Raw genomic sequence first — 25991 nt, forward strand, 5'->3', positions numbered from 1 at the left:
GGGACTCGGGAAGGAGAGTGCCCGGGGTGGGCTGTGCTGATTGGGTGTCTGGTGAGAAGGAGCCACTGTGTGGCGAGCTGGGTCCCAGCAGTTGAGGTGACAGCACACTGGGCTTGTCATGTTGCAGGAATAGTAAGGAACTGTGTGGCCAGAGCCCAGTGTGCCTGGGGAGGATGGTGGGAGATGAGGCCAGTGTGGGGCGCCTGTAGTCTATCCTCAGGTCAGTGGGCAGTTGGCTGGGGGTTTCGGGCGTTGGGGTAAATGACCAGGCCTTACATGTTAGGTCCCTCTGCTGCTGTGTCAAGAGTGGATAGAAGCGCTAGGCTGTGGCTTTCTTCTCCTTTGTTGCAAGTCTCTTTTATGGAATCGGGGGCTACCTAACCAGGGGGTGCCAGGTGCCTAGGGCTGCCTCTTTGTGGATTTCTGGATACTAGCTCCTGGGTGCCTTTTCCACGACAGGGCCTGAACAGGGGAGCTGGGTGTCATGAAGGAAAGGAGGGGGCGAGCAACCCACAGGCAGTGTTGTGTTGTAGCCGGGCTCACAGCTCTGCTGTCTTCTGTTGTGCTGTGTGACCTTGGGAAGGTGACTATACCTCCCTGTGCTTCCGTTTTCTTATGTGTAAAATACAGTACCTAGCTCTTATCATGGTTGTGAGAATTTATTGCAGGTAAAACTCTCGGCCTGGCACAGTGTAAATGCTCAGTAAACTGTAGCCTTCATAGGGAGACCCCAGGCCAAGGGACAGCTCCCCAGCCTCCTTAGGACACAGAGGCTTTTTGATCATGCGTTGGTGAGGCCAAGAAGAGGTGGGACCTGAGATACATGCGTATTATCTTTCTGTGCTCAAAGAGAGAGCAGGAGCTTGGGTTGGGTGAAATGATGGGCGATAAATGTTCATAGGAATCAAAAATTCAATTGCTCTCAGGGCCAGGCAAAAATTTCTGGTTTGTATCCTCTATATGAGAAGCAAAGCAGAGGAAGAGGGAAGAGGGAGAAGTAGAATTGGAGCAGGAGAGATGGATGGCCACAAATACGATAAGGGATGACATTGCTGGGGAGGCAGCTCCACTGTCACTAGAGGTGGCTGTCACTACTCAGTGACATTGGTGGTGATTGATTACCCATGTGGCCTTGTTAGCTTCCTCTTCCACAGGAAGGCGGAAGCAGTCTACCCAGATACAGTGGCACTGACCTTCGACCCCATCCACCAGTGGCTGTCGTGCGTGTATAAGGACCACAGCATCTACATCTGGGATGTCAAGGACATCAACAGAGTGGGCAAGGTTTGGTCAGAGCTCTTCCACAGCTCCTACGTTTGGAATGTGGAGGTGAGCCCCCCCACCCCTTGCCCCTGCTCAGCCTCTGCACAGTTCCCCACAGTTTGGGAACCCATTCAGTAATTCCTTCAGAAGATACTCATTGACTCCCTCCTATGCATCAGGCCCTGTCCTAGGTGCTGAGGACACAGACACAAAAACCCTGCCCTTAACGAGCTCACATTTGGATGAGAAAGGAAACCTGGAAACATCATCAGCAAATAACACACCAAGCAGCAGTAACCCTCTGAAGAAAAACGAGGCGGGGAAGGGGAAGGGGAATCCAGGTGGTATTCTAGAGAGGAGAGGGGTCAGGGAAGGCCTCCCTGAGGACATGAGCAGAGACCTGCAGGAAATCGGGGAGTGAGACCTGCAACGGCTGGGGAGAACCACAAGCACAGTGCAGCAGGAACATGCACTCCGCAGAGAGCTTTGCTGTGGAGGTCGTTTATGTATTTCACTGCTTTTTTTAAAAAGGAGTTGAAGATGGGACATGATGGCTTACGCCTGTAATCCCAACACTTTGGGAGTCTGAGGCGGGAGGATCACTTGAGCCCAGGAGTTTGAGACCAGCCTGGGCAACACAAGACCCTGTCTCTACAAATAATTTTTAAAAATCAGCCAGGCATGGTGGCACACAAGTGTGGTGCCAGCTACTCGAGAGATGGAGGCAGGAAGATCACGAGCCTAGGATGTCAAGGCTGCAGTGAGCTGTGATTGTGCCACCACACTCCCACACTCCAGCCTGGGTAACAGAGTGAGACCCTGTCTAGAAAAAAAAAAAGTTTTGAAGTTTTTATTTTCTGAGAATGAAATTTGTGGGTTTTAAAAAATTCTCTAAAGTTAGCCAGGCACGGTGGCTCATGCCTGTAGTCCCAGCACTTTGGGAAATCGAAGTGGGCAGATTGCTTGAGTCCAGGGGTTCGAGATCAGCCTAGGCAACATGAGGAAACTCCAGCTTTACAAAAAATACATAAAAATTAGCCAGGCGTGCCTATAGTTGCAGCTACTCGGCAGGGGCTATGGCACGGGGGCTGAAAATTTCTTACTGGGAATGTTCGTCCTAGAGAAATTGTGTTTTCAGTGCCCAGATTCAGGATCGTGAGAAAGAACTTTGTCCTTTTGAATAGGCAGCATTTAGCCTTATGACTCTGGTTGAATCTGTCTGCCTTCATGGGGCTGATGTTTTTGTTGACAGCACTTTTTTTCCACTCAAAGAATGTTTTTTAATACCTTTTAAAATTTATATATGAAATTTAAAAAAATTGGGGATAATAGGTGACATATTAGAGCTAAGGCTACAGTCTACATTGATGACTTCCCTGCCCGTAGTTCTGCTCTCTCTCGCCCTCACCATTATCAATTTTATTATGGGTGTCTTCAGTTGATTTTCTTTGCATCTCCTTATTGTTTATGTATATAGCTGTTCAACAACAGTATCTGTGGATAGATCTTTTCATCAATTCTAGAAAATTCTCAGCCAATACTGCTACCCTCTTCTCTTTTTTTTTTTTTTTTTTTGAGACGGAGTTTCGCTCTTGTTGCCCAGGCTGGAGTGCAATGGTGTGATCTCGGCTCACCGCATCTTCTGCCTCCCGGGTTCAAGCGATTCTCCTGCCTCGGCCTCCCGAGTAGCTGGGATTACAGGCATGCGCCACCATGCCTGGCTAATTTTGTATTTTTAGTAGAGACAGGGTTTCTCCATGTTGGTCAGGCTGGTCTTGAACTCCCGACCTCAGGTGATCCGCCCGCCTCAGCCTCCTAAAGTGCTGGGATTACAGGCATGAGCCACCATGCCCGGCCTATTCTCTCTCTTCTATAACTCTAAGGTTCTATCTATATTCTTCATGTTTCTGAAAATAAACATAAAAATCACACAAAAGATATGTAGAGTTTATCAATTATTATTAGCAGCTCCCCGCCGCCCCGCAAGATGGAATCTTGCTCTGTTGCCCAATCTGGAGTGCAGTGGCACAATCTAAGCTCACTGCAACCTCCACCTCCTGGGTTCAAACAGTTCTCCTGCCTCAGCCTCCTGAGTAGCTGGGATTACAGGCAGCCGCCACCACGCCTGGCTAATTTTTGTGTTTTTAGTAGAGATGGGGTTTAACCATGTTGGCCAGGCTGGTTTCAAACTCCTGACCTCAAGTGATCTGCCCGCCTCGGCCTCCCAAAGTGCTGGGATTACAGGCGTGAGCCACTGTGCCTGGCCTGTTAGCAGCTATTGATGCGCAATGCCTGGACCTATTTATTTATTGAGGGTTGCAATATGGTGATATTCTAATTCTATAATTTATTTTTATTAGTTGGACTACTTACATGAAGAGATATTTGCTCTCATCTGCCATTTGGTCACCCAGTGCTATACTTCATATAGGAAAGGCAGGAGAAATACTTGATTCTTTCCCTTTATTTACCAGTTTTCAAGATAATGAATTGGTTCCCTATCCTCTAAAGGTAACTAGTTTTATTTAATATCATTATAAACTCATATATATTTAAATATATCAGATATGTTTTAATCTGTTGTAATTATTAACTTTATTGGCGCTCATATCATCCCATCTTTGGCCAGTGAGAGCCTCTTCACATTGGCTCTTGAGTCCTTTGGACATGAACCTAGTAGTTCTTGATAGCCACCTTGCTGCCTGGGATGCCAATATGTTCCAGTCTCATCTTGTACATTTCCTGTCCCACATCAGGAATCAACCATTTCTTGAAAAGACCGTGTTTATTTTTTTGGGCTGGGTGCAGTGGCTCATGCCTGTAATCCCAGCACTTTGGAAGGCTGGGGCAGGGGAATTACCCGAGCCCAGGAGTTTGAGACCAACCTGGCCAACATGGTGAAACCTTGTCTCCACTAAAATACAAAAAGTTAGCCGGGCATGGTGGCAGGGGCCTGTACTCCCAGCTACCCAGGAGGCTGAGGCATGAGAATTGCTTGACCCGGGAGGCAGAGGTTGCAGTAAGCCGAGATCAAGCTACTGCACTCCGATCTGGGTGACAGAGTGAGATTCTATCTCAAAAAAAAAAAAAGAAGAGAAAGAAAAGACCAGGTTTATTTTTTTAGTGCAAATTGGGACTTCAGAATCACAGGTTGGGTGTTAGGGATGCTCATAGCTATTGGGTTGATGCTTCCAGAAGCCTAGTTCTTAAGGACACAGGGGGTGGTGGAATTAGAATATCCCCAGTAACTCATTTGCTTTTTCCCACATTATACATGCAACAGTCTGAGAATGGACAGCTCTTCAATTCTGAAGACAGTTAAAACAATTGTAATGCCTATGTTCTCTCTATTCTCTCCAATTTTTAAAATAATTATACTATATTTACAGGATCTGAATATGTAGCCATTATATACTATAGTCTCTCCCTTTTGACCCCTGTTTATTTTGGAATGGGGAATTATATATGTGTGCATATATGTATGTGTGTGTGTGTATATATGTGTATATATATATGTATATACACACACAAAATGATAAAATATACATGACATGAAATTTACCATTTCAACTATTTTAAATTGTACCATTTGGTGGCATTTAGTACACTTACAGTGTCATGCAGCCATCATTACTCTCTAGTTTCAGAACATTTTCATCACCCACCCACCCAAAAAAATCCTGTATCTGTTAAGCAGTCCTCCCCATTCCCCACTCCCCCCATCCATGGAAATGACTAATCTGCTTCTGTCTTTATGGAATTGCCTGTTCTGAGTCTTTTCTTTTCTCTCCTTCTTTTCTTCCTTCCTTTTTTTTTATTTTTTTATTTTTGAGACTGAGTCTCACTCTGTCGCCCAGGCTGGAGTGGTGCAGTGGCACGATCTTGGCTCACTGCAAGCTCCGCCTCTCAGGTTCATGCCATTCTTCTGCCTCAGCCTCCCGAGCAGCTGAGACTACAGGCACCTGCCACCACACCCAGCTAATTTTTTGTATTTTTAGTAGAGACTTGGTTTCACCCTGTTAGCCAGGATGGTCTCGATCTCCTGACCTCGTGATCCGCCCACCTCGGCCTCCCAAAGTGGTGGGATTACAGGTGTGAGCCACCGTGCCTGGCTGTTTCCTTTCTTTTCCACTTTCTTTTTTTTTTTTTTTTTTGATGGAGTCTTGCTCTATCACCCAGACTGGAATGCAGAGGCACAATCTTGGCTCACTGCAACCTCCACCTCCCGAGTTAAGCTATTCCCATGCTTCAGTCTCTAGAGTAGCTGGGATTACAGGCACATGCCACCACGCCTGATGAATTTTTTGTATTTTAGTAGAGACAGGGTTTCACCATGTTGCCCAGGCTGGTTTCAAACTCCTGAGCTTAGGTGATCTGCCCGCCTTGGCCTCCCAGAGTGCTAGGATTACAGGCGTGAGCCACCATGCCTGACCTGAATATTTCTTATAAGTGAAATCATAGAATATGTGGGCTTTTGTGCCTGGCTTTCACTTAGCATAATGTTTTCAAGATTTATCCATGTTGTAGAATGTGTCAATATATCATTCCTTTTTATGGCGGAATAATATTTCATTGTATGGATAGAACACATTTTGTTCTCTGTTATCAGTTGACGGCCACTTGGGTTGTTTCTACCTTACGGCTATTGCGAATACCACTGCTATGAACATGTAAGTACAAGTTTTTTGTTTTTTTTTTTGAAACGGAGTCTCACTCTGTCGCCCAGGCTGGGGTGCAGTGGCACGATCTCCGCTCACTGCAACCTCGGGCTCCCAGGTTTAAGTGATTCTCTTGCCTCAGACTCCTGAGTAGCTGGGATTAACAGGTGCTCACCAGCATGCCTGGCTAATTTTTGTTTTTTTAGTGGAGACAGGGTTTCGCCATGTTGGCCGGGTTGGTCTCGAACTCCTCACCTCAAGTGATTTGCCCACCTCGGCCTCCCAAAGTGCAGGGATTACAGGCATGAGCCACTGCGCCTGACCTAGTTCTTTCAGTTATCACTTTGTTTCTGAGTTTTTCTAGGTTGTTTTTCATATCTTGGATCATTTTTTAAATATCTTTTACCTTCTTTTGAAACAGTAGGCCCGGTGTGGTGGCTCACGCCGGTAATCCCAACACTTTGGGAGGCCAAGGCAGGTGGATCACCTGAGGTCAGGAGTTTGAGACCAGCCTGGCCAACATGGCAAAACCCCGTCTCTACTGAAAATGCAAAAAATTAGCTGGGTGTGGTGGCAGGCGCCTGTAATCCTAGCTACTTGGGCGGCTGAGGCAGGAGAATTGCTTGAACCCAGGAGGCGGAGGTTGCAGTGAGGCAAGATCGAGCCATTGCATTCCAGCCTGGGTGACAGGGTGAGACTCTGTCAAAAAAAAAAAAAGTAAGTTATAGTTTTCATCTTTTTTTGTGAAAATATGTTTCTGGTGTGCTTTTTTTTTTCTTTTTTAAGAGTAACTATTGGATTTGACCTTGGTCCTTTCCTGTTGTTCATTTTTATGTGATACCAGTTTTTCTGAAATTTTAGAAGTTGGTGTGCTTCAGGACAGATTTTCCAACTTCACAAGAAGAACTCTGTCTTCTCTTTTTTTTGTGGGGGTGTAGTGGCATGTTTTGTTTGTTTTCGAGGAGTCTCACTCTGTTGCCTAGGCTGGAGTACAGTGGCACGATCACAGCTCACTGAAGCCTCAACCTCGTAGGCACAAGCAGTCCTGCCTCAGCCTCCTGAGTAGCTGGGACCACAGGCATGCACTACCACAGGCATGCACTACCATGCCCGGCTAATTTTTTATTTTTGGTAGAGATGGGGTCTCACTATGCTGGCCAGGCTTGTTTCAAACTTGGGCTCAAGCAGTCCTCCTGCCTCAGCCTCCCAAAGTGCTGGGATTACAGGCTTCTGGTATTTTTATACTGTGTTAAAATATGGCAGCCTGCTTTCTGATACTTCCTTTTTGTGGTCCTCTTTATCTGTTATGTCTCTTCTTCCATCTCAATCTCCTCTTTATTTCTTCTGTCCCTGTTGTGATTGATCAATTTTGTTTCTACTCTCAGCAGCTTCTCTTCAGTATGGAGCTTTGTCCTGGAAGAGAGCCCTGGCAGCTCAGTTTTGAGAGTTCACAGGATCTTCTCCAGTCCTTTTAGGCCTTACCCCTTGCGCTCAACTGCTGCTGGGGTGGATGAAACCCTCCCAGTTTCAGCTGCTGTTCATTTTGGCCCAGTGTGCTTTCCAATGAACACCTGTTGGCTACTTTGGAATTATCCTATTGCTGGGTCTGTCAGATGCCTCATTACTTCTCATTACTTCTCTGCATGCTGATGATATGTAGGTCTTGTGACTGGTGGTAGTTTGTCTCACTCACTTGTATTTTGGGGGTTATGGGAGTATTTTGTCACTGAGTTTTGCTATAAATGTTGTCTGTAGGTTTGGGTTTTGCTATCTGGTTGATGTTTCTCTTATGTCAGGATTTTGGGAGATTAAAAAAATTAATGCCGCTACTATCATCTTCCCAGTTCTCAATCTTCCATATTTTGAAATCTCTTTATATGGTGGCTCTTTGTCCTTCTCAGCTTCATTCTAAATATCTTTAGTTGTGTCTTTGAGTTAACTTAATTTTCTCCTCAATTATATCGAATCTTTGGTTTTTAATATGTTTTTATTTTATTATTATTATTTTTTGAGACGGAGTCTTGCTCTGCCACCCAGGCTGGAGTGCAGTGGCGCGATCTCAGCTCACTGCAAGCTCTGCCTCCCAGGTTCACTCCATTCTCCTGCCTCAGCCTCCTGAGTAGCTGGGACTAAAGGTGCCTGCCACCACGCCCGGGTAATTTTTTGTTTTTTTGTTTTTTTTTTAGTGGAGGCGGGGTTTCACCATGTTAGTCAAGATGGTCTCGATCTCCTGACCTCATGATCCTCCCGCCTCGGCCTCCCAAAGTGCTGGGATTACAGGCATGAGCCACCATGCCCAGCCTATTTTTTGTTTTTTTATTTTTATTTTTTTGAGATGGAGTTTCGCTCTTGTTACCCAGACTGAAGTGCAATGGCACGATCTCAGCTCACTGCAACCTCCGCCTCCCAGGTTCAAGCAATTCTGCTGCCTCAGCCTCCCGAGTAGCTGGGATTACAGGCGTGCACCACCACGCCCGGCTAACTGTGTATTTTTAGTAGAGACGGGGTTTCTCCGTATTGAGACTGGTCTCAAACTCCTGACCTCAGGTGATCCGCCTGCCTCAGCCTCCCAAAGTGCTAGGATTACAGGCGTGAGCCACCGCTTCCAGCCAATATGTTTTTATTATTCATTTCTAGAAGCTGTTCTGTTTTGCTCTTTTTCAGCCCTGCTTGGTTAATCTTTATATTTTCTGGTTGGTTGCACACTTTTAATCTTGTCAAAATTATCTTTCAGTTCTTCAAACATATTGAATGTAGTTATTTTATATTCTGTCTGATAATTCCAATTTGGGTTTTTTTATTTTGTTTTTGGTTTGTCTGTCTGTTTGTTTTGAGACACAGTCTCATATGTTGGCCAGACTGGACTTGAACTGCTGGTCTCAAGCAATCCTCCTGCCTTGGCCTCCCAAGTAGCTGGGACTACAGGCATGCGCCACCTCCCCTGATTTAATAATTCCAGTAGTTAAAGTCTTGCTAGACTCTGTTGCTTCTGCTGCTTCTTGCTGATGGTACATTGTTTCCTTTTGTGCTTAGTGATGTTTGACTGAGTTCCACATTTCCCTTGAAAGTTTATTTGAGGGTATGTGTTAAGGCCTAGGCTGAAGGTGGGACGTGGACAATATATGAAAGCATTTTGTGTCCTTTTTTTTCCTGTTTATTTTTAGCATAGAAGGTATTGCACGATACCTGTTTATCTTTAACTTACTTTTTTTTTTTCCATGAAAATGCAACAGTAAGTCATAGTGCTGTCATTGAGTCATCCTTTGCCTTGCCCTCTGGGAACTGTAGGTGTATCCTGAGTTTGAAGACCAGAGAGCTTGTTTGCCATCAGGATCCTTTCTGACTTGTTCTTCAGACAACACCATTCGCTTCTGGAACTTGGACAGCAGCCCTGATTCTCACTGGCAGAAAAACATCTTCAGCAATGTGAGTGGCTTCCTTTGTGAACCATCTTTCAGGAGGAACAAAGACCTACTGTAAGCTTGAATGCAGGGGCAGGAGGGAGTCTGATGGACCCTAGATGTTAGGTTCCATGAGGGCAAGAGCCGGCAACCAAGGCAGGTCCCTCTGCATCGCTGCCTCTTGTTTCTCTTTCTCCTGCTCCCTCTCTGAAGTGGCACGGTCTGTCCTCTCTGATTCTTTGCCAGTTGGCTCCTGCTCTGCAGATGTGTGGACATGGCCACTCCCAGCAGCCCAACACACCCAGCAGAGGTGAAATTGCTTCCTAAGTCTTGAGATGGAATTCCCTGGGAGAGCACCTGATGAGCCAGGCCATTCAGCTGCCACACAGTGAGGCCTCAGGCGGGTGTGGGCAGAATGCTGGCAAGAGCCATGATGGGAGGCTGGGAAGAAAAGTTTGCTGAAGAAATTCTGGTTAGTATTGCGAGGCCAGTGAGAGGGCGTTTCTGGGGAGCTGAGACCTGAGTCATGCATTCATTTATTCTGTGGACACTTACTAAGGTCCATGCCAGGTGCTTTGCTACATGCTAGGGACACAACAGTGACTAAGACTCTTCTGTCCTGTGGCATACAGAATCTAGTGAGGGCAGACAGTGAACTGACAACCATCCATGTTAATGCACAATCACAAGTGCGACAAGCACCATGAAGGAAAATGTGCAGGGTGCTAGTAGGACATAGAGCACCAGCATGTGAACTTATCTGGGACATCCGGTGCAGCTTCCCGCGGAAGGGACAGCTAAGTTGAGATTGGGAAGAGTAAAGAGGGAAGGGGAGAGGGTCTATACTTAGGGAATAGCCTGTATGAAGGCCCTGGGGTGGGAAACAGTTGGGTGAGTTGGAAAACCTGAAAGAGGCCAGTGTGATTGGAACCAAGAAGACCCTCCATGCAGGAGGCTGTAGCAGGTGCCCCGCAGGTACACCTTTATTACTCCCCTCATTCCTCACCCAGTGCTACCATCGTCTCCTCTGTACCTGTGACATACATGCTGTTTTTGGCTGCACGCAATAGAAAAACTCAAAACACGAGGTAAAAGTTAGGTTTCTGACTCATAAAAGTAGTCTGGAGGTAACCAGTTCAGACCGTTCTGCAGGAAGCCCTTAGGGATCCAAGGGCCTTCCAGCTCTCTACTCTGTCATTTGAGGGAGTAGGCTATGTCCTCATGACCCAGTGTGGCTATGGGGGCTCCTGCTATCATATCTGAGTTCCAGGCTGCAGGATAGAGAAAAGACAGCAGAGGAATATGTGCTTGCTTTATATTTAATTGTTCAGAATTTATTCACATATTCTTATCTAGCTGCAGGGGAGGCAAGGAAATAATTGTTCTGATTGGTGAAACTCCCAGCTCAAAATTAGAGTTGTATTACTAACGAAGAAGAGACTGGCTATGGAGGGACACGATTTCAGAGGTGCTTCTGAGCTGCTCGTGCTGACCTCAGCCCTGTCCTTCCTGCAGACCCTGCTGAAGGTCGTGTATGTGGAGAATGACATCCGGCACCTGCAGGACATGTCACACTTCCCAGACCGGGGGAGCGAGAACGGGACGCCCATGGACGTGAAAGCTGGGGTGCGGGTCATGCAGGTCAGTCCTGACGGCCAGCATTTGGCTTCAGGCGACCGAAGTGGAAATCTGAGGCAAGTGGGCCCTGGCAGTGTCCAGTGTACACCTCCCAGCTCCAGCTCAGGTTCTCAGAGCAGTGGGCAGGAGCCCTGGCCTTGGCACCTCCTGCTGCCCATTGGGAATGAGGGGCTATGAATAGTAATCCCATAAACAGCCCCCATTGGGAACTTAAGCTCGTAAGAGGCTTTCAGAAGGGCTGAGAGCAGGGTAACTACCAGGACCTCAGCAGCTGGGGTGTGCAGATTTTGCCTATAGAGTGTACAGGCAAGCTCACATGACTCTAGGGCAGAGTGACACTTTCACCAGCGACATGGTACCAGTGCTGAACTGTCAGTGAAGATGCCAGCTGGGGGAGGGTCCTGGTGGCCCTGGGAGAGGGACTATGAGGGTGGGATAGCTGAGAGTTCAGGCTGCTTATGTGCCCTGTTGAGGTTTGGCAAGATGTTACCAACCCAGTAGGTGCTAGTGGGACATAGGCCCTGTCGCTGGGACCAGGTTTAAGATGACAAATGACAGCTGTGACCACCTGGGTATTGGAGCCACTGGGGAATGGAAGAGAGTTGGGGGAAACTAGAGGGGACATAAGGCCGGGCGCGGTGGCTCACGCTTGTAATCCCAGCACTTTGGGAGGCCGAGGCGGGTGGATCACAAGGTCAGGAGATCGAGACCATGGTGAAACCCCGTCTCTACTAAAAATACAAAAAAATTAGCCGGGCGTGGTGGCGGGCGCCTGTAGTCCCAGCTACTCGGAGAGGCTGAGGCAGGAGAATGGCGTGAACCCGGGAGGCGGAGCTTGCAGTGAGCCGAGATTGCGCCACTGCACTCCAGCCTGGGCGACAGAGCGAGACTCCGTCTCAAAAAAAAAAAAAAAAAAAAAGAAAGAAACTAGAGGGGACATAAAGGGGCAGCAGCCACCAGGCAGCCCCAGGAGAGTAGGCTACAAGTTTTCACACCTTCCTGTTGTCAAGAAGAGCAGAAAGTGCTGGTTTTTTGTTCTGTGAAATTCTATAATTTTTAAATATTGGCATCTGTTTTGATATCAGTCACTGTATGAGGCCAGCTCAGTGTGTCAGTGAGCTGCTCACATTGACATGGCACTGTCTGGAGTGGCAAAACGGTACCAAGAGCTAACATGGGGGTAGTGCTCTTCCCCCTTGCTGGGTGCTGGCCTGAGCACTGTGTTGACTGATTTAATCCTCTCACTGACCCTCTGATGTAAGTGATGTTATTGGCACAAGGTGTCTGGAGTAAGATCACACAGGTAGAATGGAGAAGCTGGGATGACTTGATGACTGATTTCATTTGGGGAGAATGAGGAAGGTCTAGATTGAGACTCTTTTAACAATGAGAGACTGGAATCAAATGTTCTCATCCATAGCTCCTATCCTGGACTATGACCTCTGGCCCCTGTCCTACGCCAGGGACCACCTCTGATGCAGCCCTGCGTAAACAGCTGCCCCCCTAGAGGACTGTCCTAGATCCCTGGGGCTATGTTCTGGCCCATGCACCACAAGGGGCTGCTGCCTGCTGAGGTGCTCCCTGGCTCAACACGGCTCCCTTTACGATGGCAGGTTTCTAAATAAGAAAAGTGGTTGTGCATCTCTAGAGTATTTGGCCATGATAAGGGGTTCTCATTGTTGCCGGGTTGGCCATTCTGACCTGTTCTAGAAGTGTTAGAGCACATGGGGCTGGGGTGTGGGGCTTCAGTGGGTGGTGTGTGTCTCCCAGGATCCACGAGCTGCACTTCATGGACGAGCTGGTCAAGGTGGAGGCCCATGATGCTGAGGTGCTGTGCCTGGAGTACTCCAAGCCAGAGACGGGTGAGCCTACAGCAGGGGTGGAATGGGGGTCAGGCAAGGAGGCAGCCCCCCTGGCAGGGCCACAGAAAGGGGTAGTTGGTGTCTGGTGGGACTGTGGATGACAGCTGGGAGTCTTGTGTTCGGCAAGGGCCCCTGTAGCTGGACCCTGAGACCAGAGTGGCTGGGACTCCAGAAAGCAAGACACCTGCAGGCAGGACTCAGCTTGACTTGCCCGCTGCTGGTGCCAGCACCCAGGCCAAAGGGGTGGATGTATGAATGAGTGAATTGTGAATGAGCTCATCTTCTGCTGGAGAAGATAGATTGATTGTTAGGCATTATTTTCAAAAAGTTTGAAGCCTATAGAAATATTGAGAGAATATTGTAATGAACACCCCATAGGCTGTTCATTATCCAAACAAGTGAATACAGTATCTGTGTACAGTATAAAGAATAATGACTGGGGCCGGGTGTAATGGCTCACACCTGTAATCCCAATGCTTTGGGAGGTCGAGGAGGGTGGATCACCTGAGGTCAGGAGTTCGGGACCACCCAAATTCCTCATGATCTTTTTTTTTTTTTTTTTTTTTTTTGAGATGGAGTCTTGCTGTCACCCAGGCTAGAGGGGAGTGGCGCCATCTCCGCTGACTGCAACCTCCACCTCCCGGGTTCAAGTGATTCTCATGCCTCAGTCTCCCAAGTAGTTGGGATTATAGGTGCCTGCCGCCATGCCTGGCCAATTTTTTTTTTTTTTTTTTTTTTGAGACGGAGTCTTGCTCTGTCGCCCAGGGTGGAGTGCAGTGGCACAATCTCAGCTCACTGCAAGCTCTGCCTCCCGGGTTCACGCCATTCTCCTGCCTCAGCCTCTCCGAGTAGCTAGGACTACAGGCGCCCGCTACCACGCCCGGCTAATTTTTTGTATTTTTTTTAGTAGAGACGGGGTTTCACCGTGGTCTCGATCTCCTGACCTCGTGATCTGCCCGCCTTGGCCTCCCAAAATGCTGGGATTACAAGCGTGAGCCACCGCGCCCGGCCCAATTTTTGTATTTTTAGTAGAGATGGGGTTTCACCATGTTGGCCAGGCTGGTCTCAAACTCCTGACCTCAGGTGATCCGCCCGCCTTGGCCTCCCAAAATGCTGGGATTAGGGCATGAGCCACCACACCCGGCCATTTTTTTTTTTTTTTTTTTGTGACAAGAGTCTCACTGTCACCCAGGCTGGAGGGCAATGACGCGATCTCAGCTCACTGCAACTTCCGCTTCCCGGGTTCAAGCGATTCTCCTGCATTCAAGAGATTCCCCTGCCTCAGCCTCTCGAGAGTAGCTGGGATTACAGGCATGCCCCCACCATATCCGGCTAATTTTTGTATTTTTAGTAGAGACAGGGTTTCACCATGTTAGCCTAGGCTGAAGGCTAGGACCATAGTAGGGTCTCCAGACCTCATGGTCCTCTTCATTAAAACAACAGAAAATTCCTTCTGGGCCATCAGATGAGATCATGAGATAGGAGAAGATTTCCAAGTGAAGATTTCGTTTGTTTCAAGACAGAGTCTTGCTCTGTGACCCAGATGATATATGGATGATATATGGTGGCATTTTGTGTCCTTTTTCTTGTTTATTTTTAGCATAGAAGGTATTGCACGATGCTGGTCTCAAACTCGTGACCTCAGGTAATCCACCCACCTTGGCCTCCCAAAATGCTGGCATTACAAGCGTGAGTCACCGCGCCTGGTTCCTCAAGATTTTTTCTAGGCTGGGCACGGTGGCTCATGCCTGTAATCCCAGCACTTTGGGAGTTATGGAGTTGGTGGAGTTATGGAGTTGGTGGAGTTATATCCTGATGTGATTTTCCCCATGCTCTTCTTTCGTCCTCCCATCCCCCATGCCACCAACTTGTCTTTAAACAAGTTGCACTTGTGTGCCCCACCAACTTGTCTTTAAACATCTTTTCACTCGGTTCGCCTCTCCTGGTCTCCCCTCTGCCTCAGGTCATGTTGTTAGGCCTCAGACATAGCAAATGACCAGAGCAGGGAAGGCTGGTGGCAGATGGGAGTCTGGCCACAGGCAGTCAATAGGACCTGAACAAGGCTCAGGTAGCCAGACCTCAGAGGGTGAGAGGACATTGGTTTTGGAAGAGGCTGAGAAGTTCCCAGGGCTTTACCCAGCATGCCAAGAAGTCGGACCCAGCAGGCAAGAGCGCTGGGCTCTGCTGGGGCGTCTGCTGTGGATGTCCCTAGAGGAGTGTCCATGCACCCATTGAGACTCATCCTCCCTGAGCTGGTGGTGAGGAGGTGAAATGCCAGGGTGTGGGGGCTCTGGGAAAGACCACACAGAGCTTGAGGGAGTGGCCCTCGCCAGGCTTAGGCCAAGTTGGCTACAGTTGAAGAACCAGAGACCCCTTCTCCGAGGACTGGGCAGCTTGGTCACACTGCCCTTCTGGGAGGCCAGGGCACCCATGCAGCCTTCAGGAACCAGTCTTATTCTCTCCTCTCACAGGGCTGACCTTGCTGGCCTCAGCCAGTCGGGACCGGCTGATCCATGTGCTGAACGTGGAGAAGAACTACAACCTGGAACAGACGCTGGATGACCACTCCTCCTCCATCACTGCCATCAAGTTTGCTGGTAAGCCCCTTTCTTCCCGCTCCCTGCGCCTTACTATGTACCCTGCTAAAAAAGGATTCATTCTTTCAACTCTCCTGTAAAATATATATCCAAACAAGTGAATACAGTATCTGTGTACAGTATAAAGAATAATGACTGGGGCCGGGTGTAATGGCTCACGCCTGTAATCCCAACACTTTGGGAGGTCGAGGAGGGTGGATCACCTGAGGTCAGGAGGTCGGGACCAGCCTAGACAACATGGTGAAACCCCGTCTCTACTAAAAATAGAAAAATTTGCTGGGCGTGGTGGTGTTTCTGTAATCCCAGCTACTCAGGGGGCGGAGGTGGGAGAATTGCTTGAACCTGGGAGGTGGAGGCTGCAGTGAGCCAAGATCGTACAACTGCACTCCAGCCTAGGCAACAGAGTGAGACCCCATCTCAAAAAAAAAAAAAAAAAAAAGAATAATGGCCAGGTGCCATGGCTCACGCCTGTAATCTCAGCACTTTGGGAGGCCAAGGCAGGTAGATCATGAGGTCAGGAGTTCGAGACCAGTCTGGCCAACATAGTGAAACCCCATCTCTACTAAAAATACAAAAAAATTAGCCAGGCATGGTGGTGTGTGCCTGTAATCCCACGTACTCGGGAGGCTGAGGCAGGAGAATTGCGTGAACCCGGGAGGCGGAGGTTGCAGCGAGCCAAGATTGCACCAGTGACTGCACTCCAGCTTGGGTGACAATGCGAGACTTTGTCTCAAAAAAAAAAAAAAAAAGAATATAGGCCAGGCGTGGTGGCTCATGCTTTTCATCCCAGCACTTTGGGAGGCTGAGGCAGGCAGATCACCTGAGGCCAGGAGTTTGAGACCAGCCCGGCCAACATAGTGAAACCCCGTCTCTACTAAAAATTCAAAAAAAGTAACTGGGCATGGTGGTGCACACCTGTAATCCCAGCTACTTGGGAGGCTGAGGCAGAATAGCTTGAACCCGGGAGGCCTAGGTTGCAGTGAGCCAAAATTGTGCCACTACACTCCAGTCTGGGTAACAAGAACAAAACTCCATCTCAAAAAAATAAAAATAAAAAAATAAAAAATAGGCCGGGCATGGTGGCCAAAGTGAGTATCCACTTCACAGTTCTTAGGAGCGAGGTTTGAATTAGGACATTGTTGATAGCAGAGACTGTTCTAATTGCTTATGGTCATAATATTGTTAAATACGATACTTGGATTCACCACGTGCAGGTTAAGAAGCAGAACATTACCAGAGGCTTACAGGCCTTCTCTGGGTCCCTCCCGGGTTACACTTCCTCCCTTATATGGGGCTCACTCCCTTCTGTGAGCCAATGACTCCTTGAGCAACATCTAATACTTGTATGTCAGGCCTGGACCCTCTCAAATGTCCTGTCATGAAGGAGCACGTGTGATGTGCCGAGACTCTGAGAGATTTATATTTGTTCTGTCGTTTCATCCTCACCAAACTGTTATTCTGTAAAGAAACGAGACGCCGGGGGCATCTTACGCCCCCGTCTGGGCACTCCAGTCTGGGCAACAAGAGTGAAACTCTGTCTCAAAAAAAAAAAAGAAATGAGAATAATAAAAGCAAGAATGTTTCTAGTGCTTACCATGGGGCAGTCCCTGTTCCAAGGGCTTCACACCACTCTCCAGGGAAGGGACTGTCACCATGCCCACTGTACGGACCAGAAGCTGAGGCTCAAAGGGGAGGCCCAGGTTCAGAGCGGTGTTTAACAGCTTTGACCTTGCACCAGAGAATGCCTGGGTTCAGTCCTGCCCCGTCCTCTCTGTGTGCCTTGGGACAAGGACTCTGTGAACCTCTGTGTTCACGCTTGTCCAGTGGGATGGGTGGTGAGCATTCAGGAAGACCCGCTATATGCATGGGGCCTGGCTCAAGGCGCGTGTGGATCTTGCAATTGATCTTGATGGCACGAGCCTCCCAGCCTGTCTCCACTGGTCCCTGTTACAGTCCTGCCTCTACTCCGCTACTCAAGTCACCTATCTCAATCCCAGACTGGAGAGGGTGTCCCTTCTTTGTCCCCAGCCTTTGTTTCTCTATATACCCTTGCTCTGCAGAGCCTGCCTTGCCCACAGCTCCACCTGTGCCCCCTCACACACACAGCTCATATCTTATAGAGTCCCACCCAGACCCAGCACCTATCTCACCACCTTTAGGGAGCCTTCCTTGATCCCAGCACAGTTGATTGATGGCTCTTGCAGTGGAGTTCCCCAGCTAGGGTCCCCTGTCCATGTGGCCCAGCCCTGCCTAACACACAGCATCCTCCTCCCCCAGGCAACAGAGACATCCAGATGATCAGCTGTGGGGCCGACAAGAGCATCTACTTCCGCAGTGCCCAGCAGGTAGGGTGGCATGGCCTCCTTGGGGGCTGGGGTGGGGGGTTGTCGGGGCATTCTCTGAAGGTCCTGCCGGCCCTGCCAGGGTTCAGATGGACTACACTTTGTCCGTACCCACCACGTAGCAGAGAAAACCACCTTGTATGACATGGACATTGACATCACCCAGAAGTACGTGGCCGTGGCCTGCCAGGACCGCAATGTGAGGTAAGGGGTGGCCCTGGACTCTTAGCTGGCCTGGTCTGCCTTATCCTAGGCTGTCTGCTTTCCTCCCTCTGTTCTTCTGGTCCCCAAGAAGCTGGGAAGGAATCAAGGGACCCAGCCTTCTTGGGTTTTTTTTTGTTGTTTTTTTTTTTGTTTTTTTGAGGCAGAGTCTCGCTCTGTTGCCCATGCTAGAGTGCAGTGGCACCGTTTTGGCTCACTGCAGCCTCCGCCTCCTAGGTTCAAGTGATTCTCCTGCCTCAACCTCCCAAGTATCTGGAATTACAGGCGCCTGCCACCACGCCTAGCTAATTTTTTGTATTTTTAGTAGAGACGAGGTTTCACCATGTTGGCCAGGCTGGTCTCGAACTCCTGACCTCAGGTGAGTCGCTCACCTCAGCCTCCCAAAGTGCTGGGATTACAGGCGTGAGCCACCACACCCGGCCACCAGCAAGTATTTCTTAGATGCTGGGCTCTCCCAAGCCTGGCCTCCAGGTCAGCAGAGGGCTTCCTTCTGGCTCTCCCTAGAGCCGGTGTGGGATGACTAAGATGCTGATGTGGCATATAAACTCCCTCATTCACCCGTATTCCCTGAGCACCTAACTGGGCTGGATGGTGCTGGGATCATGGCAGTGGCCAGGACAGCCCCAGGCCCTCCTTCATGGAGCTCACAGTCCAGTAGAATGGACACGGCCACCTCACAGCCAGACAGTGACAGAGTGGAGAGAGATGGGGGAGACCAGGGGCCCTGTGGAGACACCTGACCCCACCTGGGGATCAAGCAGGACTTCCTGGAGGAAGAGACACCTTAGCCTGGGGAGAATGTGGAGGAGCAAGCCAGGGGGAGGCAGAGAGTGAGTGTGCAGAGGGCAAAGCAGTGCAAAGAGGCTCTGCACCCTTTCCCGGTTCTTATGCGGTGCCAAGCACTGAGCTTGCAGTGTGTGGGGGAGATAAACATTAACTCAGTGGATACCCCAGGACACAACCTCAGCTTGAGATGGGGTTTCAGTTTTGGTCTAGGCATCAGACGGGGACAAGAGGTAGCAGGGGGCTTCCGGGGAGGGGAGGACAGCAAGAGCCAGAGGATGAGGTGGTGGGGTAGGCGGGGCCCTGTTGGCTGCAACATGCCCCTACTTCCCCAGAGTTTACAACACTGTGAACGGGAAGCAGAAGAAGTGCTACAAGGGCTCCCAGGGTGACGAAGGGTCCTTGCTGAAGGTGAGGAGTTGGAGACCCCTGTCTGTCTGCTGCCCTGATGGGCCACCTATTGTGATGGCCTACACCTGAGACCTGTGCCCTTGGTCCTTCCTCAGTGCACCACACTGCCCAGCACCTTCTCAGGCCTGGTTAAACAAGGATGCTTGTGAAAGGGTGGGAGGGTGGGGAGGGTGACCCCAGCTGTGTTTCCTTTATTTACAGAGCCCTTCCCCAAGTGGGGCATCTAAGTGGGTTCCATTTTGAGTGGCAGCAGGGTATGGTGGGAAGAATCAGAGGCATGGACTCCCCTCCTGGCTTGCCCACACCAGCCATGGGTCACTCAGGACAAGGGGGGACCTTCTCAGAGCCTCTGGTCTGGGACAGTTATGAGTTCAGGCTCTGCCTCAGGCTGTGTGACCTTGGGCAAGCATCATCTCTTGAAATGCACTTAGACAGCTTGTCTCATAGACTTGTTCTCTGGAGGAGTTCAGTTTGCACATGTTCAGTGCTTAGCACAGGGCCTGGCTACTGTTGTTATTGCTGCGGTGGTTGTTAATTTCTTCACTTGTCGAATGGGAGCGGGAGCTCCTGCCCTGCCAGAGTCCCATGTGCTGTGCATCCAGCATGGGGGAGGGGCCCAGGCCTCATCATAAGGAAGAAGCAGGCAGCTGGAGTGACATGTGGGTCCCTTTCCTGGCAGGTCCATGTGGACCCCTCAGGCACCTTCCTGGCCACCAGCTGCTCTGACAAAAGCATCTCAGTGATTGACTTTTACTCGGGAGAGTGCATTGCCAAGATGTTTGGCCATTCAGGTGGGTGTGCCTCTCTGCTTGGGACGCCTCCCCACCCGTCCACAGCCTCTGACTCCAAAGGCAAGTGCACCCTCTGCTTTGTTTGCAGAAATTATTACCAGCATGAAGTTCACCTATGACTGTCATCACTTGATCACAGTATCCGGAGACAGGTGAGACATGGACCGTTGGAAGAGTTGTGGCTCAGATACCATGAGCACTGCACTCAGCCTGCCTATGTAGAGAGCATTTCTAAGCTGCCTAGTTTGGATTGTGGGAGTCTTGGTGTCACACCCAGCCCTGAGTTCAAATCCCAGCTCTAAGCTGGTCATATGGCTCACACCTGTAACCCCAGCACTTTGGGAGGCTGAGGCAGGTGGATCACTTGAGCTCAGCAGTTCGAGACCAGCCTGGGCAACATAGCAAAACCCCATGTCTACAAAAAATTAGCCGGGTGTGGTCGTGTACACCTGTAGTCCCAGCTACTCAGGAAGGGGAAGATGGCTTGAACCTGGTAGGTAGAGGTTGCAGGGAGCACAGATCACGCCAGTGCACTCCAACCTGGGTGACACAGCGAGACTCCATCTCCGGTGGGGCAGTGTTGTAATCCAGATTTGGAGGCCGGGGGGCAGTCATGAGGTCGGTCGAGACCAGGTGGTCTCAAAAAAACAAATCCCAGCTCTGCCATTTATTTTCTTGTCACCTTGAGCAGGTTATTTCCCCTGATCCTCAGTTTGCTCCCCTGTAAAAGACAACACTGTTTACCTTAAAAATGATGTGATGAGGCCGGGCGCAGTGGCTCACACCTGTAATCCCAGCACTTTGGGAGGCCTAGGTGGGTGGATCACCTGAGGTCAGGAGTTCAAGACCAGCCTGATCAACATGGAGAAACTGCGTCTCTACTAAAAATACAAAAATTAGCTGTGCGTGGTGGCAGGCGACTGTAGTCCCAGCTACTCGGGAGGCTGAGGCATGAGAATGACTTGAACCTGGGAGGCAGAAGTTGCAGTGAGCCGAGATCGCACCACTGCACCCTAGCCTGGGTGACAGAGCAGGATTCTTTCAAAAAAAAGAAAATTGTATGTGAGAAATGAATGAGATGATATACATACATTCTTTAGCACATGGGTGGTGCTCAAGGAAGTCCCTTTTGTCACTCCCTTTGATTTACCCCACTTCTTCCTCACAGCCCCCTTCCTCAGGTCTTGAGGCCTCCAGAGCAGGCTCTGGTTTGCTGGGATGTCCCAGACCTGGGCCCAGGGTGTGGATGTGGCGAGTCTAGCACCCCTGCACTAAGCGGATAGGGGTGTGTTTTCCAGGAGCATCTGGAGAATGGGGTCCAGGCTGTGGTGTGGGTGGCTTCAGGGTCAGCCACGGCAGCGGCTCCCATGCTCACTCTTCCTCTGCCTTGTGTGTCTCTCTTTGGCCTCCACAGCTGCGTGTTCATCTGGCACCTGGGCCCGGAGATCACCAACTGCATGAAGCAGCACTTGCTGGAGATCGACCACCAGCAGCAGCAGCAGCAGCACACAAAGGACAAGAAGCGGAGCGGCCACCCCAGGTCCTGGCAGCCCCTACCTGTCCACCAGAGGGATGAGTCCCTGCCGGGGCCCCATGGAGTGATGCTGGGGACACAGTGGTGGCCAAGACAGCCCTGGGCCCTGCCCTTAGCACACTCAACAGCTGGGTAGGGGAGACAGACTTTGAATATGCAGTTACAGTAATAGATACAAAAAGGTTTTGTGGTTTTTTTTAATTTTCACAAATCATAGAGATAGAGTCTTGCTGTGTTGCCCAGGCTTGTCTTGAACTCCTGGGCCCAAGTGATTCTCCCACCTTGGCCTCACAAAGTGCTGGGATCACAGGTGTGAGCCACTGCACCCGGCCATTAGAAGGGTATTGAAGTGGAAAAGCGAAGTGTTTGGCGAGCCTCTCAGCACTGTGATGGGGGATGCCCCAAGCGGCTGTGGGAACAGAGCAGTCCCTGACTGGCCAGCCAAGGGGAGGGTTGGGTAGGGAGGGGATATGAGGGGAGGGCTGCAGTGGGGCCGCGTGTCCTGTTACTCCCACATGAAAGCTGTAGCTTCACTTACTTCGTGGAATTTTCTAAATATATTTCTTTCAAGTCTTTATGTAGCAAAGCCAGTTTTATTTGCAGGGAACTCATGTTCTAGTTTTTGATTTTAGGTTTTGGTTTGGGTGTTGCTCATTTTGAGTGGGAGGTTTTTTGGTTTTTCTTCTCTCCTGCTGCTGGGTGTGTCTGTTTTTGCCGTTGGCTCCATGTGGCTCCCAGGGCACTGTGGAGACCAGGCCTTGACATGGGCCACTAGTCCTGAGGTCCTGAGGTGGTATTAGAGATATCATCTTGGTTTTGAGGCTCCCACTCCACCTCCAAGCTGTGAACCAGGGCCCTGGCTTCAGTGCCTACCTCATGCCAAGGGTGTTTTAGTTTCCTGTACTCGGGAGGAGCCACCATCATTGCTACCACCTATAGGGGGCCCAGCACAAGACTGCAGCCCCGCTGTCTGCTTGGCTTTCCATCCCATTGCTGTGGCCCTGAGAGAGTTTGTGTTCGTTTGTAGCCCAGCCTTTGTTAATCTCATCTATTGTGGTGATGTGTTTCTAGTGGGGAGGCGGCATCAAGTGAGAGACTTGCCAGCACCATCTTGACCAGCAGCCAAGAATATGTTCACATGGAGCTTAGCACAGGGCCCGGCCCTAGGCAAGTCCCCACCACCAGCCCATTTGCCTGTATTCTCTCCTTACCATCCTCATTCCTGGCTTTAGACAAGATACATATGTGTCCACACCTAGTGAGATTCGCTCCCTGAGCCCTGGAGAGCAAACAGACGATGATCTGGAGGAAGAGTGTGAGCCAGAAGAGATGCTGAAGACACCATCCAAAGACAGCTTGGATCCAGGTTGGAAAAAGGGCCCTATTTTGAACTATGTCAGTGTAGGGAACCATTGCTGGGTTTTGCCCATGACCTTGTTTACAGGGCCTGGCACATATTAAAACTCAGGAGTCGACCGGGTGCGGTGGCTGATGCCTGTAATCCTAGCACTTTGGGAGGCCAAGGTGGGTGGATCACCTGAGGTCAGGAGTTCGAGACCAGCCTGACCAATATGGTGAAACCCTGTCTGAACTAAAAATACAAAAATTAGCCGGGCGTGGTGGCATGCAACTGTAGTCCCAGCTACTAGGGAGGCTGAGACAGGAAAATTGCTTGAACCTGGGAGGCAGAGGTTGCAGTGAGCCGAGATCGCGCCACTGCACTCCAGCCTGGGCGACAGAGCAAGACTTCGTCTCAAAAATAATAATAATAATATAAATAAAATAAAACACAGTAATCAGGCTTAGCGTGGTGGCTCACACCTGGAATTTTAGCACTTTGGGAGGCTGAAATGGGAGGGTCCCTTGAGGCCAGGAGATCGAGACCAGCCTGGGCAACATAGCGAGAGCCCATCTATGCAAAAAACATTTTTAAAAAGAAATCAGCTGGGCATAGTGGCACACATCTGTAGTCCCAACTACATGGGAGGCTGAGGCAGGAGGATCACTTGAGGCCAGGAGTTCGAGGCCAGCCTGGCACATACCAAGACCCCGTTCCTACAAAAAGAAAAAAATTAGCCAGGCCTGGTGGTGTACACCTATAGTCCCAACTACCTGGAAGGCTGAGGCAGGAAGATCGCTTGAGCCCAGGAATTCCACGTTATGGTGAGCTATGATTGCACCCTGCACTCCAGCCTGAACAACAGAGTGAGATCCTGTCTGTAGAAAAAGAAGAAACTCAATAATCATATCAGTCAAGACTCTTTCAGTATAAAAGCAACCAGGCTTAAGTCAGGAAGAGAATTTTTTGGTGCCTGAAAATTGGAGAGGATTAGCTTTTAGCATGGCTAGATCCAGATAGACAGATGATGTTAAAAGGAAGATTTTTTTTGTATCTTTTGGCTCTGCTTTTCTTCATGTTGGCTTTGCTGATGGACAGACTCTCCCTTTATTAGGGGAAAAGATACCCCAGCAACTATAGGCTTATAAAACTCCATAGAGAATAGAACACCTCTTTCCTATAGTAGCTCAAGCAGAGTCTTAGGGTTGTGTGGCTCATGTTTCTGGTATCTGCTGTACCCACTTCTGAGCCAGTTGCTGTAGCTGTCCATGTCTCAGCATGTGATCACTTCTGAGGGCAGAGACTGTAGTCAGCTCCATCCACTCACGCCACCTGACCAGGCATCAAAGATGTGTTTGAGGCCGGTGGCTCACACCTGTAATCCCAGCACTCTGGGAGGCCGAGGCGGGTGGATCACCTGAGGTCAGGAGTTCGAGACCAGCTTGGCCAACATGGCGAAACCCTGTGTCTGCTACAAATACAAAAATTAGCTGGGCGTGATGGCGTGCGCCTGTAACAGCAGCTACTTGGGAAGCTGAGACAGGAGAATTGCTTGAACCCGGGAGACGGAGGTTGCAGTGAGCTGAGACTGCACCACTGCACTCCAGCCTGGGTGACAAAGCAAGACTCCGTCTCAAAAAATAAATGAATAAGTAAAAATAAATTGAATTATGTTGTGGATATTGTTCGGAATCTTTTTCCTCTGCAAAGTCTCTCATCTACCTGTATGTTGGTGAATACAAAGCAGAGGCCTCCGAAATTTTAAGTTATTCCCCTCCAGGTGGCCATTTAGGTTTTTCCTGATTGCACATCACTGTTAATGAGGCTATGGAGACGGAGACCACTCCTAGGCCTCCTCGAAATGTGAGGATTTCTCCAGGACAGAGTCTGAGGAGTAGCACCACTGGATTCTGGGGTTATTTTATTTTACTTTAAAAAAGTTGTTTTATTATTTTATTTCACTTTTTTTGTTGCCCAGGCTGGAGTGCAATAGCACAATCATAGCTCACTGTAGCCTTGACCTCCTGGGCTCAAGCGATTTTCTCTCCTCAGCCTGTGGAGTAGCTGGGACCACAGGCTCAAGCTCCCACACCCAGCTAAATATGTGTGTGTCAGGGGATGGTGTGTGTAGAGACAAGGTCTCACTGTGTTGCCCAGGCTGGTCTCAAACCCCTGGCCTAAAGTATCCTCCCACCTCGACCTCTCAAAGTGCTGGGATTACAGGCTTGAGCCAGTATGCCTGGCCTTTATTTTAAAAGAGAACCCCGGCCGGGCACAGTGGCTCACACCTGTAATCCCAGCACTTTGGGAGGCCAAGGCGAGCGGATCACGAGTTCAGGAGATCGAGACCATCCTGGCTAACATGGTGAAACCCTGTCTCTACTAAAAAAAAAAAATTAGCCGGGCATGGTGGCGGGCACCTGTAGTCCCAGCTACTTGGGACGCTGAGGCAAGAGAATGGCGTGAACCCGGGAGGCAGAGCTTGCATGAGCCGAGATCGCGCCACTGCACTCCAGCCTGGGCAACAGAGCGAGACTCCGTCTCAAAAAAAAAAAGAGAACCCCAAGGGTTCTCCAAACCCAGTTACTGCCCCACCCTGCATTGCATTAGGCTCTCCGTTGTCCCCACACGTTCCCTGCCATCCTTTGGTAGTATTAAGCTTTTTCACTTTGGTCAGTCTTGTGAGTCAAATATTGCGTTGCACAGTTTAAGTTTGCATTTCCCTGACACCCGGTGCTGTTGAGCCTTCTGACCTCTGGGTTGTGGTGTTGCCTCTTTGGGGACTGCCCGGTTATGTATGTGGCCTGTTTGTTGGGTTGTTTTTCCTCTTTTCATGGATTCTGTGTGTGTCTCTCCAGATCCTCGGTGCCTGCTAACCAATGGCAAGCTGCCACTGTGGGCAAAGCGGCTGGTAAGTCTTCAGGGAGAGGGTTGCTCAGGGGCTGGCAGATGAAACGCTTCCCCAGCTCTGCCTTCTGGAAGCCCTTTTTCCTTTCCATGTCCCTCTTTTCCCTGGAGAAGCCCTGTCATCCTTCCAGGCTCAGTGAGACAGCCCTTTGTTCATGATCAGTGCTCTCTGCCAGGCATTGTTCTGGATGTCAGGGACACAACAGTGAGCAAGGGAAACAAAAGCCTCTCGCTTCACAGGCT

The 25991-nt window shown here is 49.7% G+C and overlaps 1 protein-coding gene across 4 annotated transcripts in view; it reads left to right on the top strand.

Moving 5' to 3' along the window:
- Positions 1-25991, top strand: part of WDR62 (WD repeat domain 62) — a 49830-nt gene that overhangs the window by 16037 nt on the left and 7802 nt on the right. The window contains exons 9-22 of one of the 4 annotated variants that reach the window (XM_058425325.1): positions 1155-1329; positions 9210-9347; positions 10838-11016; positions 12731-12822; positions 15294-15419; positions 17697-17764; positions 17844-17965; positions 19102-19177; positions 19857-19968; positions 20057-20120; positions 21383-21508; positions 22574-22665; positions 22758-22868; positions 25700-25752. In XM_058425325.1, coding sequence (XP_058281308.1) covers positions 1155-1329; positions 9210-9347; positions 10838-11016; positions 12731-12822; positions 15294-15419; positions 17697-17764; positions 17844-17965; positions 19102-19177; positions 19857-19968; positions 20057-20120; positions 21383-21508; positions 22574-22665; positions 22758-22868; positions 25700-25752 — 1534 coding nt within the window. Of the gene's footprint in view, positions 1-1139; positions 1330-9209; positions 9348-10837; positions 11017-12730; positions 12823-15293; positions 15420-17696; positions 17765-17843; positions 17966-19101; positions 19178-19856; positions 19969-20056; positions 20121-21382; positions 21509-22573; positions 22666-22734; positions 22869-25699; positions 25753-25991 lie in introns of all 4 variants that reach the window. The other 3 variants (XM_058425324.1, XM_032170610.2, XM_058425326.1) reach the window with 3 other exon arrangements.

Source organism: Hylobates moloch, unplaced genomic scaffold, assembly GCF_009828535.3.
Source record: "Hylobates moloch isolate HMO894 unplaced genomic scaffold, HMol_V3 SCAFFOLD_12, whole genome shotgun sequence".
In the NCBI taxonomy this organism is placed as follows: Eukaryota; Metazoa; Chordata; class Mammalia; order Primates; family Hylobatidae; genus Hylobates; species Hylobates moloch.